The sequence below is a fragment of the Tinamus guttatus genome, unplaced genomic scaffold, assembly GCF_059628265.1.
Source record: "Tinamus guttatus ecotype Peru unplaced genomic scaffold, ASM5962826v1 Tinamus_guttatus_pri_ptg000524l, whole genome shotgun sequence".
Taxonomy (NCBI): Eukaryota; Metazoa; Chordata; class Aves; order Tinamiformes; family Tinamidae; genus Tinamus; species Tinamus guttatus.
In genome coordinates, this window is record NW_028289058.1 from 158,290 (window position 1) to 172,446 (window position 14,157).

The following is a 14,157-nucleotide window of genomic DNA, read 5'->3' on the forward strand; positions in this document are numbered from 1 at the left end:
GCAGGACTGCAGAATTAAAATGTATGATTACAATTGAAAAGAGAAATAGTCTCTGTTAAGAATAATTTGATATCTAGTAGGTATTTCTATATCTATTTTATTCACACCGAAGAAACAAAACTGCTGTCTCTGTCTTGTGCTTTCTTCCCCTAGTAGTCAGCAGGCTACAGAGACATAGTTCAGTTTAGCTGGGACCACCTCCATGCAGTTTCCTTGCTCTAGGGAAGAGTGCAAACCAGGATGTTGCTTTTAGTTCTACTGCTGTGAATCTGTAACAACCAGGGCTAAAAAAAAAAGGCAGATTATAATCTGTAACATCACCCATTTGTTTAAGTGTCATAGATACTCTTTTTGCCTGGACCGCTTACTGAAAACAGCAGACAAATCAAAAAGTGATGCTGTAGGAAAAAGTGCAGTGAATAACTGCAAGCTTTTACCTACTATGTAAAACTTTTTACTTCCTGTGAGAATGGTTTGCATTCTGCCACCCTGTTACACCGGAACTGTTTCGGGTATTCTCTCATCATTATCATTTCCTGCAGGTTTTAGGACTGTTTAGCAACACTGAAATAGAATCAGCTCTCTTAATACACAAATTCTACTGCCCATCTGCTTTCTGTCCAATCAGTAGCTACTACCCTCTTTTCTTCACAGTAGCAACTTTAACAAGAGGGTGCATGGTATGTGCAGGACTTTCCATGTCATGCCCTGTCTCCTGCTTAGTCCCTCGCTCATTCACCCAGCACTGCGTAAAGGTCACTGGTTGCAGCATCACACTGGGAGAGGCTGAATTCCCTCTGGTCGCAATCATCGGCCTTGGATCTCTTGCATTCCAGGCAAGTGTTTAAACTTCAGTTGATGGGATTGCCTGAGAAACAGATAATGCTCTTCCTTTCTGGTCCACGTTTTAAAAATGCCTGAGGCAGTTCCCAGATTATGAGATAACTGAATGGGGTTTTCCTATCATGTTGGACTTTGGCACATATCTTTCATATGAGTCCCACTTCAGCTCTTTAAGCCTGTTCAACTGCTTTCCCTTCATTGTATCTACATCCATTTCAAGCTTGTGCTCATAATCAATTTGAAAATTTACTGTAACTCTGAACATATAGACTGAAAGAAGTATATTGTTCTTTAGAGGAAACAAATGAAGCCCAAATTGTTTTTTAAAGAAACGATCTTGGCACATAAGCTGCCATTTTTTCAACAGATCATAAGGTGTCTGTCGGGGACATGGGTGCAGAAGTATCTTTGAAATCTAGTGCCCAAATTACAACAATTATCTGTGCTTAAATATTTTTGAAAATATGATGGCTACTAAATTACTTCCTTTTTAAAATGTACTTTAAAAGAGAATAAGACCTTACAAGGGCTACTGACTATCTGTTCTCCGTTAGCACAGATGAAGATTTTTTTTTGCTTATTTTTTGGTGCTGTCTTACATATAATCATGGCTAGTAACTCCTGGAGATGCCATTATGTACAAATACAAGCTTTTAGGTACTTTAACTTTTAAAGAATAAATGTATACACTGAATTAGACAATGTGTTTGAAATCCAGCTCACCAGAAGCAAAAATACAACAGCGTCCCAAGTTGCTGTACTGACAGACAAGGAAAAAAATGGTCCTGCCCTTCCTTCCACTGTGAGTTCCCTGTTCCTTTCTTTGTTCTGGCAGTAGCTGTTGCTTGTAGGAACTGAAAACCCAGAAAAAAACAATGTCTAAAAGGCTGATCAGAGTTATTGATAATACAAGGTGGGAGGAAAAGAGGTCTGTATCTCTTGCACAAACATTGCCCGGGATCACTCAAGCATATTGCAAAACACCAGTGCGAGGCATTTGCTTAAACGTTGAATATGCAAGAAACCTAAAAGCAGGCTATTGCATTTATTCAGTTTATGTCTGTCTCCTAGGGGCATAAGGCCTTCAGAGCTCTCTCTGGGACATCAGGATTCTGCCCTGTCTGTAGCATTGCTCAGTAGGTAATTTACACAAATTCAGTGCCTCAGCAAACTGTGAGACTGTCCAATTACATAGATATGCAAAAGCATCTTTAGCCTTCTAGATATAGCACTTACAGCTTGAGATACGGTCAACTCCATTGCTGCAGATGCAGGGTGGAGCTGGGAGGGGCGAGCATGTAATTAGAAGGCAAAGCCCAGGCCTGGCCACTAAAATCCCTGCTATTCTTGGCTCTTATTGAATACTGGCTTCTAACTTCATCTTCTGTGGGCATAAAAGCTTTTATCCTATAACATAGAGCCGTGATCAAATTAAAGGCTTAGAAAATCCAGCTTTTAAAGCAATCATTCTGATCCAGTGAACTGCATGCACTTTCAAGTTCTTAAATGCTTATTTTAGTACGCCAGTCCCGTACTCTTTGTTCCCACTACCCTGCATTTTCAGATTAAAACCCAAGCTAAACATTTCAGGCCTGGAAAGCAACCAAGCACGATTTAAGCCTTGCCTTTGACTAAAAATACATTTCTGGCAGCAGTTATACAATGCAGGAAAAGTAAAGGCCTAGCAACTACATGGAGACCTGAACACAACCCCTGCACCCTGAGTAATTTAGGACTCACGGGATTCGGTTAAATTGGTGCCTGAGAAATCCCACCAGGACACTGCTGTTAAATTGGTGCCTGAGAAATCCCACCAGAACACTGTTGTTGCGGGGGTGGGGGGGCGTTTGGGTTAGGAGAGCTCCAAAGAAGCCCCTCGGGGCTCCCTCCCGGCCGCGTAGCTGCAGCCGCTGCAGCGGCTGCTCCCTCACGCCTCACGCCCCGCCGCCAACGGCCGCGCGCGCGGCGCGGGCGGGAAGGGCGGGGCTGCGCGGAGGGAGGGGGGCGCAGTGCGCATGCCCGCAGCCGCCACCGCCCCGCGCGGCCCCGCGCTCCCCCGCCGCTTAAGGAGGGGGCGGCAGCGGCAGCCGCACCAGTAACGGTCGCCGGTAGCAGTAACCGTCGCCGGTAGCCGCCGCCGTCATGAGCCGCCTGGGCAAGAAGGCGGGCGAGACCCTCATCGAGATGGCGCAGAGCGCCGACGGTAGGTGCGGGCGGAGGCCGGGCGCGGCCGCTACGGAGCCGCTACGGTGCCGCTACGGTGCTGCTTCACGGCGGAGCCGCCCGCCCGGCGAGGCCGAGGGCAGCGCGCGGCGTGATTAGCGGTAATTAGCCGCGTTTGCACGCGTATATATGTTTATATGGAAATGTAGAGCTTGGAAAAAAGCTGCTTTGACGTCAGTGGCAGAAATAAGGGACAGAGGAGGGGCAGGGGAGCACCCCTGGTGACATCTCGGGCGCCTTAGTGGCTCTCCAGGCTTTCCTCACGCCGCGTGTGTGGGGCCGTGTAAAACGCCCCAAGCAGCTGTGTTAAAACCATGGTTTTTCTTTATTTTCCCCCCCCCCCCCCGAAAGAAAAGTGCACGACAGGATTGTTTGAGGGAAACGGGGCAAGCAAGGCCCGTGACAGCGGCCCCAGTCCCTTCCCCCGGCTGGCAGCGCAGGCAGAGGGGGCCCTCGCGGCCTCTGTCTTGGCTGCCGCTGCGTTCCCGGAGCTGGAGGGGAGACCTGAGTCATTCCCGGCGCACGTCAGCCCGGAGACGGGCTGGAAATCGCCCTGCCTCCCCCAGCGGGAGCTGCTTTCTCATTTCTTTTTTTGGCTCCGGGCAAGGCTTTCCTGGTGACGAATAGGAAACTAAGTATTTGTGAAATATACAATAACCAGCGGTGCTGGGAGGGCCGGTTTGTAAATGGGAGTCCCGAGCACTCAGTGTTTTCCCTGTATAAATCTGTTGGTTCATTAGTTCTAAGTGTTAAATAGGAGACAGGAGGGGTTTTGCTGTCTGGGGGTGACTGACAAGAGTTCATGGTCCTGTAACACACTACTGTCTGGACAAAATCTTGTGCCCCTTCCATTCCTCATGTATCTTTTCCGGTCAAACACTTTTCTGAAATATAAATTGGATTGGAGTGAGTAGAGGAGACAACTTAATGCCTTCCCTTGTTTGCAAGGAAGCTTGCTGGCTTCCTGGTGGATTGCAGCAGCAGGAGCTGAGAGCTTCCACCTGTGTGTGATTGTGCTTTTTGTTGAAGCTGTGATAGTTACCTAAGTAGTAAAAACTGTGGGAGGAAAAAAGCACCTGAGAAACATGCATGTGAATATCACAGGATGAAGACCAGAGGGTAGGACCTTAGGTCTTTGTAAGTATGAATCACTGATGTCACCATTGCTGTTGCCTTGTGGAATATATTCAATCTTCAGGAAGCTCCATGTCACGTTTGGAAATGGGTTACCTTTTTATCTTTTTTTTTTTTTTTCCCCACAACTCCTGGAAATGTTTTAAGTTAGAATATTTTAACAGGTAGTAAGAGTTTATACAATGTTTTTGTCTTCAGTAGCAGCAGACTGGACTCAGCTGTGGATCATAGTTCTGAGATTTCCCTTCATTGATATTTCAGGTGCTTATTTATGTTGCTTGGTATCTTGCTTCTCTCTCTTCATTTGAGAAAGCAGTCAGCAAACTATGGAGAAAAGTGGATGTAGTGACTTCTGGACAGCATTTATTGTGTTCCAATAATGCATCAGCTTTCTGGGTTGAAATTCATTATCTCTTAATACTGTTACTTGCCATAGTTAATTGGAACCATTATGATTAATGACACTAATCAAATAAGTATGGGACTCTCTTCAAGGCTGCATCAGTCTTTAATTACTGAAGAAATGTAGGTAATAATAATAAACTGTGGTCCATTTGTAGAAATGGAGATATGTAGAATGGAATATTAGGTTCCCACAGGACTAAACTGGAAGACTTGTTAACCAGAAGACAGTTGGAAAGACTATTTGTAGATAATAGGAAATAAACCTATTATGAAGAGATTATAAGAAATCAATTCAAATACTCATAATAAAAAACAAGGTAAGTGAGAAGGTCTTTGCTTAGGAGTTACACCTAAGTTCCAACATGCAACTCCTAAATGGGATTTCTCTCCTGCCTGTATGTGTCACTGTCTGGCTGCAGTTATAGTATGCTCTGGATATTCCAAAGGTAAAACCAAAGGAAACTGCAGTTTGTGGTAGGAAGGTCAGTTTTCTGGAACTGCTTCCTACAACTCACATAATGTTGCTTTATACTTCTGCCATGTATATGCTGTGGTGCATTTAATGAGAAACTGGAAACTCTAGCCTTGTTCCCCTGCAGTTCTTAAATTAATTCTAGTCAAAGATGTCAATAAAAAACAAAAGATGCTGTAGGATGGTGACTGGGATATCTAACGCTTCCCTTAGCCGAGGATCCTGCACAGGAGGTTCAAGGCACTCTTGCCTACCCTGCCTGCAGCCCAGTAACTGGCAAAATAGTGATTCCAAACAGGGACTTGCAAAGTTGGACACAAACCTTGGCCCATGTAATTGCTACTGAGCAATGCTTAGGCCACTCTTCAGAGAGCTAGGAAATGGAGCTGGATCTCTCGGGTAGGGTAAAGATGGGAAGAGCCATCTCACAGCTCAGGTGGATGCTGTCTAGTGCAGATACTTAAAGTTTTACAGTCTTCTTTCAACTGATGAGTGAAAGGCAAAAAACTTCTACTACTTCCTGGTACCAGTTCTTGGAGCAAGGTCTTTGCTCCAGTCTTCAGGCAAAGATTTTTGGATTGTGAATTGAGTGTAACAGAAGTGTCCTGCTACTTCATCTTGTTTGTTCTGTATAGGTCTTCTGGTACAGTCACAGCCCTCTCTGGTAATTGATGACCACCAGTAGAGGTTAGGTGGCCTGATTGAGATGTTCCAAGTGTACTTTTTAAGAAGCCAGACTATTTTTCGTTTGAGTGCAGCTAAAAACTGGAAATCCTGGGTGGTCTTCCCCCCTTAGCAAGCTCGCAAGGGTTAGTGCAGGCCTCTGGCAGGATAATGGCACATGCCAGGCCCTGCGGGTAGGACTTGGGATCCTAGAGGCGGTTCTTTAATTTTCTGTGCTGGCCCCAAATTACCAAGGGCTCTGTGGTTTGTTATTCAGAGGGGTTTTCTTAACTATCAGGTAGGAAATAAGAAAGTCTGTTTGCTCAATTGTAATGTGCTAGAAATACTTCATGCTGATGTGTAATGAGTAGCAGATGTATATTTGAGGCTACTAGCAGGTTGTTTTTCTTTATTTCAGACCCTGGTGCTCCCATCAGAAACTGAAAGTGATAGGAGCTATAGCCTGTTGCCCTGCCCATTTTGAACAGTGGGAAACATTCCTCTCTAGGGCCCATGTCTCACTTGCACAGTTATTCCATCTTAATGTAATTTGGACAGAAGGTGTTAGTCTTGCAAGCTTGTAGCTCAGGATTGTTTGTTTTGTTGGCGTTCATTTCAAGTTGTATATTAATATCCTTTTATGCTGCTTACCATGAGAAAAATCTTCATTTTGTGGAACAGAGTAGCAGAAGTCTCAGTGGCTCTAGTGCAAGCACTGCTCTCATGTCTCGCTGGAAGCAAACTCAAAGTAACTGGAACATGAGCACTGGAAAAGGATTTGTGGGTGAAATTGGTCGTCTGAAATTGTATGTCCTGGTAACATGAAAGTCATGACTATGATGAGTGGACACTAAATGCAAAGTGTGGTTCTCCATATAATGTGCTTTTCACTGTTTTAGGATTACAAGCCATGTTATGTTCTTAGCAGACATTTCAACTCCCCCAAAAAGGGGGGTATGTCATTTTAGTCTTGCATCAGTGTTTTTTGGAGAAAACTGGAGCAATGCATTAATAAATAATGCTTTAATGGCCTTCAGTGAACCCTAGGACAGGAAGTCTCTATTATACTTTTTGAAGTACTTGTAATTCCCTTGAGCTGTGGAATACCACAGTTTCCCTTTCTTTTGCTTCTTGGGCATGAGAGTTGAGTATACTTGGTGTCTTAATGAATGTGCAGGGAAAGAAAACTGCTTGGGCTGTTCTGCCTGCTTTTGTGGCCATATAGTGCTGATCGCAGTCTGGCCCTGACTTAATGTCTGAGTGAAAACCAGCATGGCCATGCTGTTTCATAATTTGGCAGGATTATTTCTCAGCTCTGGAATTCATCCTCCTTTTTGGAGATTTGTCATGCTCTTCCTCTTATACACACCTAAACATTATCCAGTTCAAGAACTACCTCGCTTTGTCCAGCTATTGCCTGCTTGGGTCTTCCCTTTTATTTGTACACGTTACCTCTGCTAGTTTGCAGCATGACAGTATCTGAAAGGGATAAAAGCTGACTTGAGTGTTCACAGTGAGAGTGACTGTACACGCTGTCCCGGCATAGACTTGTAATATGGCCATGGTTATTGCCTAAACAACACTGAAATGTTATTCAAGTTAGATGTTACAAAACTGCTTGGATTTTTTTTTTTTTGTTCTGAGAACAGATTTATGTTCTTTATTTCTTGCTCTCTCTCTCTTTTTTTTTAAAAAAAAAAAAAAAAAAAAAAAAACCTCAACATCCTCTAATCAAAATGGGAAGTTTAAAAGAAAAAGGCAGCTGGAAGCAGATGTCAAATACCAAGTTTTAAGACTTGGTTAGTATTCTGTAAGGTGACTGCATACATTAATTTGTCCTTTCTGATCTAGTGCTTTACATAATGTTTTAGCATATAGGAGATAGGTAGAATAGCTCCTACAAGTAGTATACAAGACCTTTATTGCCAGGTATAGAATTTTTCCCATGTATTTGTCTGCAAAATACTATTTTTTGTCACTTCCTATGTCTTCATAAACTGCTGTTTTCTGGAGTCACTGCTTTAATAATAAAGCACACTAATGCATTTGGTTTTAATTTGATTCTAACTTCTGGAGTTGAGATGTGCAGAATTCATATGGAATTAAAAAAGCTATTCTTGCCGAGATAGTGTTTTGGCAAGCACATGGCAACTTGTCTATACATGCTCAGAAGTTTCTAGCTAAACCAGGTTTCTATATGGGCTTTCTCCTCTAAAGATGAGAAGCATTAGATTATTTGGCTTTCTATAACAAGTTTTAACAAGCAGTGTACTGCTACTTGTTTGGAGTATAATTTTCTTCATATAAGTGAAAGACAAAATGAAAATTGAGTCAGGGAACAGGTTTTTTTCATGTGACTGAAGTTATGCTTTTGTAAACCTGCTTGTCTCTTGTCTGTGTGTACATGTGCACTTTTTAAAAATATCCCTGATAGCTAACTTAGTGGTTACCTTCAGTAGCTTCATTTGTAAACTTCAGCAGGATTATTTCCTGCTGAAGTGAGCCATTAAGTATAAGGCTCCTTCTAAGTTATCTTGGATTTACTGTACATTCAATATTTTACCTTATTTTATTAAGCAATAGGTTTATGCAGCTCTGTGCATAAAGCACCAGTTCCAGAATCATTTTGAGGTTGCATCTTTGGTTGAGGAGCACAGACCTTCTGCTGCCAATGGTGCCAGGAGAAGTAGTAACTGTCCTGATTGATAGACTTGGCAGTATAATTATAGAAAAAAATCAAATGTGTGGGTCTGAAATTCCCCAGGTGGCCTAGACATCTAGGGCAGGAATTTTGCCATTGGACAACTTTTCCCTTGCAAACCCAGGAGACAATCCCAGGAAACCAGAGTGCTCCTGTGTTGGGCAAGTTGGATGAGCTGGGAGGTTATGGTCAACGGGTATATGCATGTAGTTAATCATTTGGAAGTCTTATTTTAGATAAGCATTTAAAATGCAGCTTTTTAAAGATGACTTGGAAAGACTGCTCCTGAATAAAGCTGCTCAATGGAGAGTGGGTGTGGTGTGTGTTGTTGTGGTTTTTTTTTGGGGGGGGGGGGGACTTGGTGCTGATTTGAATCCCTGGATGGGAGATGGCAGTCAGCAAGTTCCAGTGTGTAAGTATAAGTAGCAATTCCATGATGGTAACTTCTTGCTACTTTGTAAAGAAGAATATTAGGAAATGCTATTATATTAGGAAGCAGCTACTATGTAACATTTGGAATATAAATTTGGTCTTGTTTCTTTCACCTGAAACAGCAAAATATTGGTGGGGGTGTGTGTATATATGTATATAAACTCATGCAAAAGGCATTTGAAAGCAGAACAAGTCCCAAAAGGAGGGGGGGGGGCTTGTGTGTGGGTTTTTTTTTTTTTTTTTCCCTCCCCTCCTTACTACTTGTTGCTTGAAAGGGGTATTATTACTATGTATGGGAAAAAAGTCATGGAAATGGATGGAAACTCTCTTTCAGAAATAATACTAAAAATCTTAATGGTGCTAGTGGAAATGCTGTCCTCTGCTAAGAAGAGGTCCCAGGTGTGTGAGTGAAGATATCTGTCTAGTTTTTGGCAGCCAAGTCAAAGGTTTGATCTTTAAAGTGTCTCTTTGGCTGCCTCTTGACTCCAGGGGGAGAAAAAAAATGTGAGGATTCATTTAAAAATTAGGGCTAGTGGAGGAAAGGGCAATTTCCAAAAATTCTGCCAGGTTTTGTAGTGTGCTTAAGGAAGCTATAAAGCTCTTAAGGATGCTGAGCAATATAAAGAGTAAGAATTTTTGGCTAGTACATCATCTATGCAGGAGCTCTGCTTGGTGTGGATGAGTCAGGGCCCTAGGAGCTGAAAGGGCAACTTTTTAGGTGCCTCATTTTGCCCTGTACTCTGACAGAGTTGTCAGCCTGTGCCAGACTGTAGGAACTTAAATATTTATGCTTGGAGTGCAGCATCTTGGCCTTGTGTTTTTTTTTTTTTTTTTTTTTTTTCTCTCTCTCCCCAGCACCCCCTGAGACTGCTGGAGTAATGCAGGCCATCATTGTGGGAAACTGCCAGTTGGGTGGACTGGATGTGGAATTAAATCCCTGCTCACATGATTTACTTTTGCCTGTGGGAAAAGGGATGTTTTGCGTGAGGAGTGGTTAATGTAGCCAGAACTAACCCACTAGTGTGTAGAACACCCCAATGTTGTGTTATGCAAGAAACCTTATTTTTCGTGCTTGTTACAGAACTCCTGATAATGGTACCTTTTTACATGGAGTAAATCACATGTACTCCAGAAGACTAAATCTGTCCTGATTATCTTCAGCTGTCTTCCATTCTGAATGTGATTTCTCTGAACTCTTGGATAACTGTTCATCTTCCAGCTCTGTAATTGAAAGAGAGAAGATATGGGAGCCTTGTGGGTTTTCTAAGCAGGTTGCCCTGTAGGAGGGTGTAGTTTGGGGCAAGGAAGGTTTTTAACACAAGATTATAGCCCCTGTGGCGCTTGGGCATTGCCAATAGTGTGCAGCCTCCCAAGGCTCCTATATTTAAGGAACTGCAGATAGCTCTGTGCAAAGTGTAAGGCTGTTGGAAGTAATGACTACACTGGGATAGAGGTTTTCTGATATGACTTGCGCATCCCATGAAAGGGCAGTAACTTGAAACAAAATGACTTATACTTGAAGCTACTTAAATGGATTTTTGAAAGTTAGTGTTCTGTGCTTAACTTTGAACCAAGAAATCCACGGAAGTGATAGTAACTTCTGTTCAAATGAATTATGCACTGAAGAATCACAGATAATGTTCTTGCTACAGGCCTTTTTACATCTTCTTGCATACAATAGAGGTGTTGAAGAGCAAGGAGGCTCCCTTAACTATAAATCACAGATGTTTTATCAAAATACTGTTGTAATCTTTTATATGATGCTTATTGAAATATTTTTCAAAAGCATTTTCTTAGCTGGTAGAAGCTTTTATGGCCCTTCCTGCTGCTGATGGGGGCAAGTGATTGTCCTGCTTATGTTGCTGAGTAGAGTGCCTTTAGTACCTGGCAGAAATGTGAATATTGTCATTTCAGGGGGACCTGCGCCGTGCTTTCTTTGTCGGTCGTAATTCTTAGCTTTAATGCTTGTTTTGTTTCAATGTAGTGGCTTTATGATAAAGGAGACAGGACCTTTATACAGCGGGTTAATGTTCAAAGTGAATTTTGCCTCAAAAGATGTATTTTTTTTTTTTTTTTTTTTTTTTTTTACTGAAATGTCTTTTCCTTTAAAGATGACATTGTGATTCTCACCAAGTTCAAGCCGTGGCGGTCAGAAGGTATTGTACTAACTGGCTTCTTCCCTCTTGTGTGTGTCCCCTGCCAGTTTGTTTGCTGAGAGCCTCTGGAAATCGAGTGTTAGTTGGAGGCCTTGATATTGCATCCAAGGCTTTTTGCAGTACCATTTCCAGACATATCTTATTTATGTGAGTTGCTCTTATGGTTAAGAACCTAGCAGGTTCCTTGTGTAGATGTGTTGTGGCTCCTTTGTTCCTTCACACGTGATGTGGGCATACATTTTTCATACTGCTGCTGTTTAGGAATGTGTTTCTGTGCTTTCTCAAGGAGTGAATGTTCCGAGTATGTTGTACTTCACATTTAACCTATGTTTGGTGCTCTGTTATTTGTTGTCTTGTGTGCTTTAATTGCACTGTGAAAAAGTAAAGCAAAAAAGAGGCAAGCCTTGTCTGAAGGTGCAGCTTGTGTAGGAATCTTCTTGCACAAACAGTGTCTGAAGTAATTGGTTTTCTTAAGCAGTTGCTTTCAAGTGGACTTCCATGTTCTTATAGTGTTCCTCCTGTTATGGGGCACTTGCTTATCTTGGATATTGAGGGTTTGTACTGGGGGGTGAGTTAATTTGGTTCCACGCTCTTTCTTTAAACTTCTGCAGAGTTTGACATTATCTTCTAGAAAAAGCATAGTCCCTAAAGCTGCTGTGGTGGTATTGGATAGGAAGAATAAGCCTGAATCAGTTACTTCTACAATAACGTTTTAGAGATGGTTTAACACAAGTCTCTGCACTTGTTTTGGCATGTGTAAACACCTTTCTACAGGTGCATAAAAAAAGCTCATGCTCAGATTGCGAGATGTGTAAATCAGACTCTTGCAGGCATATTTTGATTTAACAGAATAGCACGTAGCAGCTTCACGCATGTTATAATGAAGCTGTTTCTGAATGCTGTGTTATGTCATTGACCAGTTTTTCCATCAGCTGGACTCTTGTAAGTGACAGGAACTATTTTTCAATGCCATTTTCTTTGTAATATTAGCACCTCAGTAATTGGCAGCCTCCTTCTTTGTGGGAGGGTCATTCCAAAATAGTGCTGCTGTTAAAATCCAGGAGTTTGGACAGCAGGAAGTCTAGCAATTTAAGCTGTTACTAATCTTGATTCTCATTTTAACTGCATTATGTGGGCCCATATGTGTAATATGCAGGGCCTTAGCATGACATCTCAGGGTTATATACCAGTGAGCCCTTCGCCACAAAAAAGGTGACTTCAATTTCTAGCAACAACCCCAGATAAGGTTGAACTTTGAACTGTTGCTTTAGGAGGTTTGTATGGTGCCTTGGACTTCTTATTTTTTTTTTTAACACAAGAATGTTTTAAAAGGAGGAATATATGTATGTGACTTCCTGTGTTTTTTTAGGAGAAGAATGCAATGGACCTCTGTGTGAAACCGTTTCAACCACGGGGTCAGAAATCCCAAGCAGCTCTGAGGTAAGGTACAGTGTGGATGCTGTTAACACTGCAAATCTGTGAACACTTGTGACAGAAAGAAAGAGGAATAATGCTGTGGAAGACAGTATTAGTTCTGAAAAACACTTTTCTTTGAGGTCCTCTGGTACTTAAAGCTGGTGCATGGATAGATATTTATTCCCTTAGTGTTTTTAAGGAGCAAAGCCATGAAAGAAATACTGCTACCCAGAATCTTAGAGAAGACTTGACAAAGTGTCATTGCTAATGATAAAGTACCATGGGCATAACAGTATTGTAGCAATTTGGGGTAAGGATTTTATTATGATGCAATCTTTTGGAAATGGGAAGAACCCCAAATCCAGTGCTGCTTTTTGCACTGAGTGCTACATTGCTGGTGAAATTGGGGTCCTGCTGCATCCCTGTGCTCCAGGGGCTTTGTCAGAGTACAGCAAGAATGAGAAGCTAAATGCAGGTTTGATCATGAGAATTACTACTCAATGTTTAACATTAAGTACATGGTCTTGAAACCGGTGTGTTAATCACTTGTTTCCTATGATTTTTTTCATTGTGTTTTTAGAGGTAGAGAGCTGCTCTATTGTCTGCATGTACGAGACTGCATGTCTGACTGTCTCGTGAGCATTCTCTGAAAATGGTATTTACTGAATTGAGTGTTGGTCAACCGTTCTGATGAACATTTTAAGTGTAATTTTAATTTGTTCAGTATTTATGATCAAGGAATTAAATGAAAACTAACTTGAAAAGGTGTGCCAGGAAGTCCAATGAACTCCATTTTTAAAAATAAAGGAACCCAATAGTAGTTTCCATCAGTGATCCATTTGGTCCTGGCATTTGTGTCCTCATCTTGTTCCCTATTTTTGTGTTCTTTTTTTCATCTGCTTCCTGTTGAGTGTCTGTATTTTTCTTTGCTCAGTCTCCCAGAGGGGTGAGAAACCGGATTACTTGGACTTCAGCAGACCTTCCTATTAGAGACTTTAGTTTATGGGTCATCTCAAGATGCCCTCAGTGTAGGGAGGTATGGGGAACTTTTCAGCAACCAGAGAAGGAAAGAAAGGAATTATGATGGAGTGCTTAGTCCCCTTGGCAGCTTCTGTTTCTGTTAAAGCAGTGGCTCAGAGAAGCATTCCTGATAGGATGAGACTAATTGAGTCCGGCTACATTTTATGCTGTTTGTTTTTCAAGGGACATGGAAATGTCTTTGATAGTCTTCAAGCAATTTTAAAAATGAATGAAATAAAGCCTGAGAGTCCCTTTTTTTTCTGAACTCTATGTAGAGATAGAGCTAGAAAATATATAATGGTATGGATATATTTTGATAAGATGTTGCCTTTCTTTTCAATGGTCTAATTAGTTGATGAAATTTGCAAATAAATGAGACAGAGGGACAGGAAAGTTCCAATTCTCATGAGGGAAGATCTTCCATGAAATGTTAAAGGTTAAAAAGTAGAATTTATATGTCATTTCCTGCCAGTAAAGTATTAGGCCTTTCAAATGGGATAATTTTAAGACTGCTTTGACTTTGTAGGAGACTGAGTCACTAACTAGTTTGAAACTTCACAACATCTGTAAGATGCAGATACTTAGGCATATTTGTCTCCTCTACAATTAAGCCTTTTAAAGTCACTTATGGTATTTGCTGCATATACTTCAAATTTATCAGCCTCACAAAGGGCAATTGCACTGTTCTGAGT

At 41.8% G+C, this 14,157-nt stretch overlaps 1 protein-coding gene across 4 annotated transcripts in view; it reads left to right on the plus strand.

Moving 5' to 3' along the window:
• Nucleotides 1–2,953: 2,953 nt before the first annotated feature.
• The window catches only part of ANO5 (anoctamin 5), a 40,974-nt gene continuing 29,770 nt past the window's right edge, over nt 2,954–14,157 (plus strand). For 2 of the 4 annotated variants that reach the window (XM_088533828.1, XM_088533825.1), the window contains exons 1-3: nt 2,954–3,046; nt 10,985–11,029; nt 12,399–12,469. In XM_088533828.1, the coding sequence (XP_088389954.1) occupies nt 2,986–3,046; nt 10,985–11,029; nt 12,399–12,469 (177 nt within the window). In that variant the 5' untranslated portion in view covers nt 2,954–2,985. The remainder of the gene's footprint in view (nt 3,047–10,984; nt 11,030–12,398; nt 12,470–14,157) is intronic. The other 2 variants (XM_088533829.1, XM_088533827.1) reach the window with 2 other exon arrangements.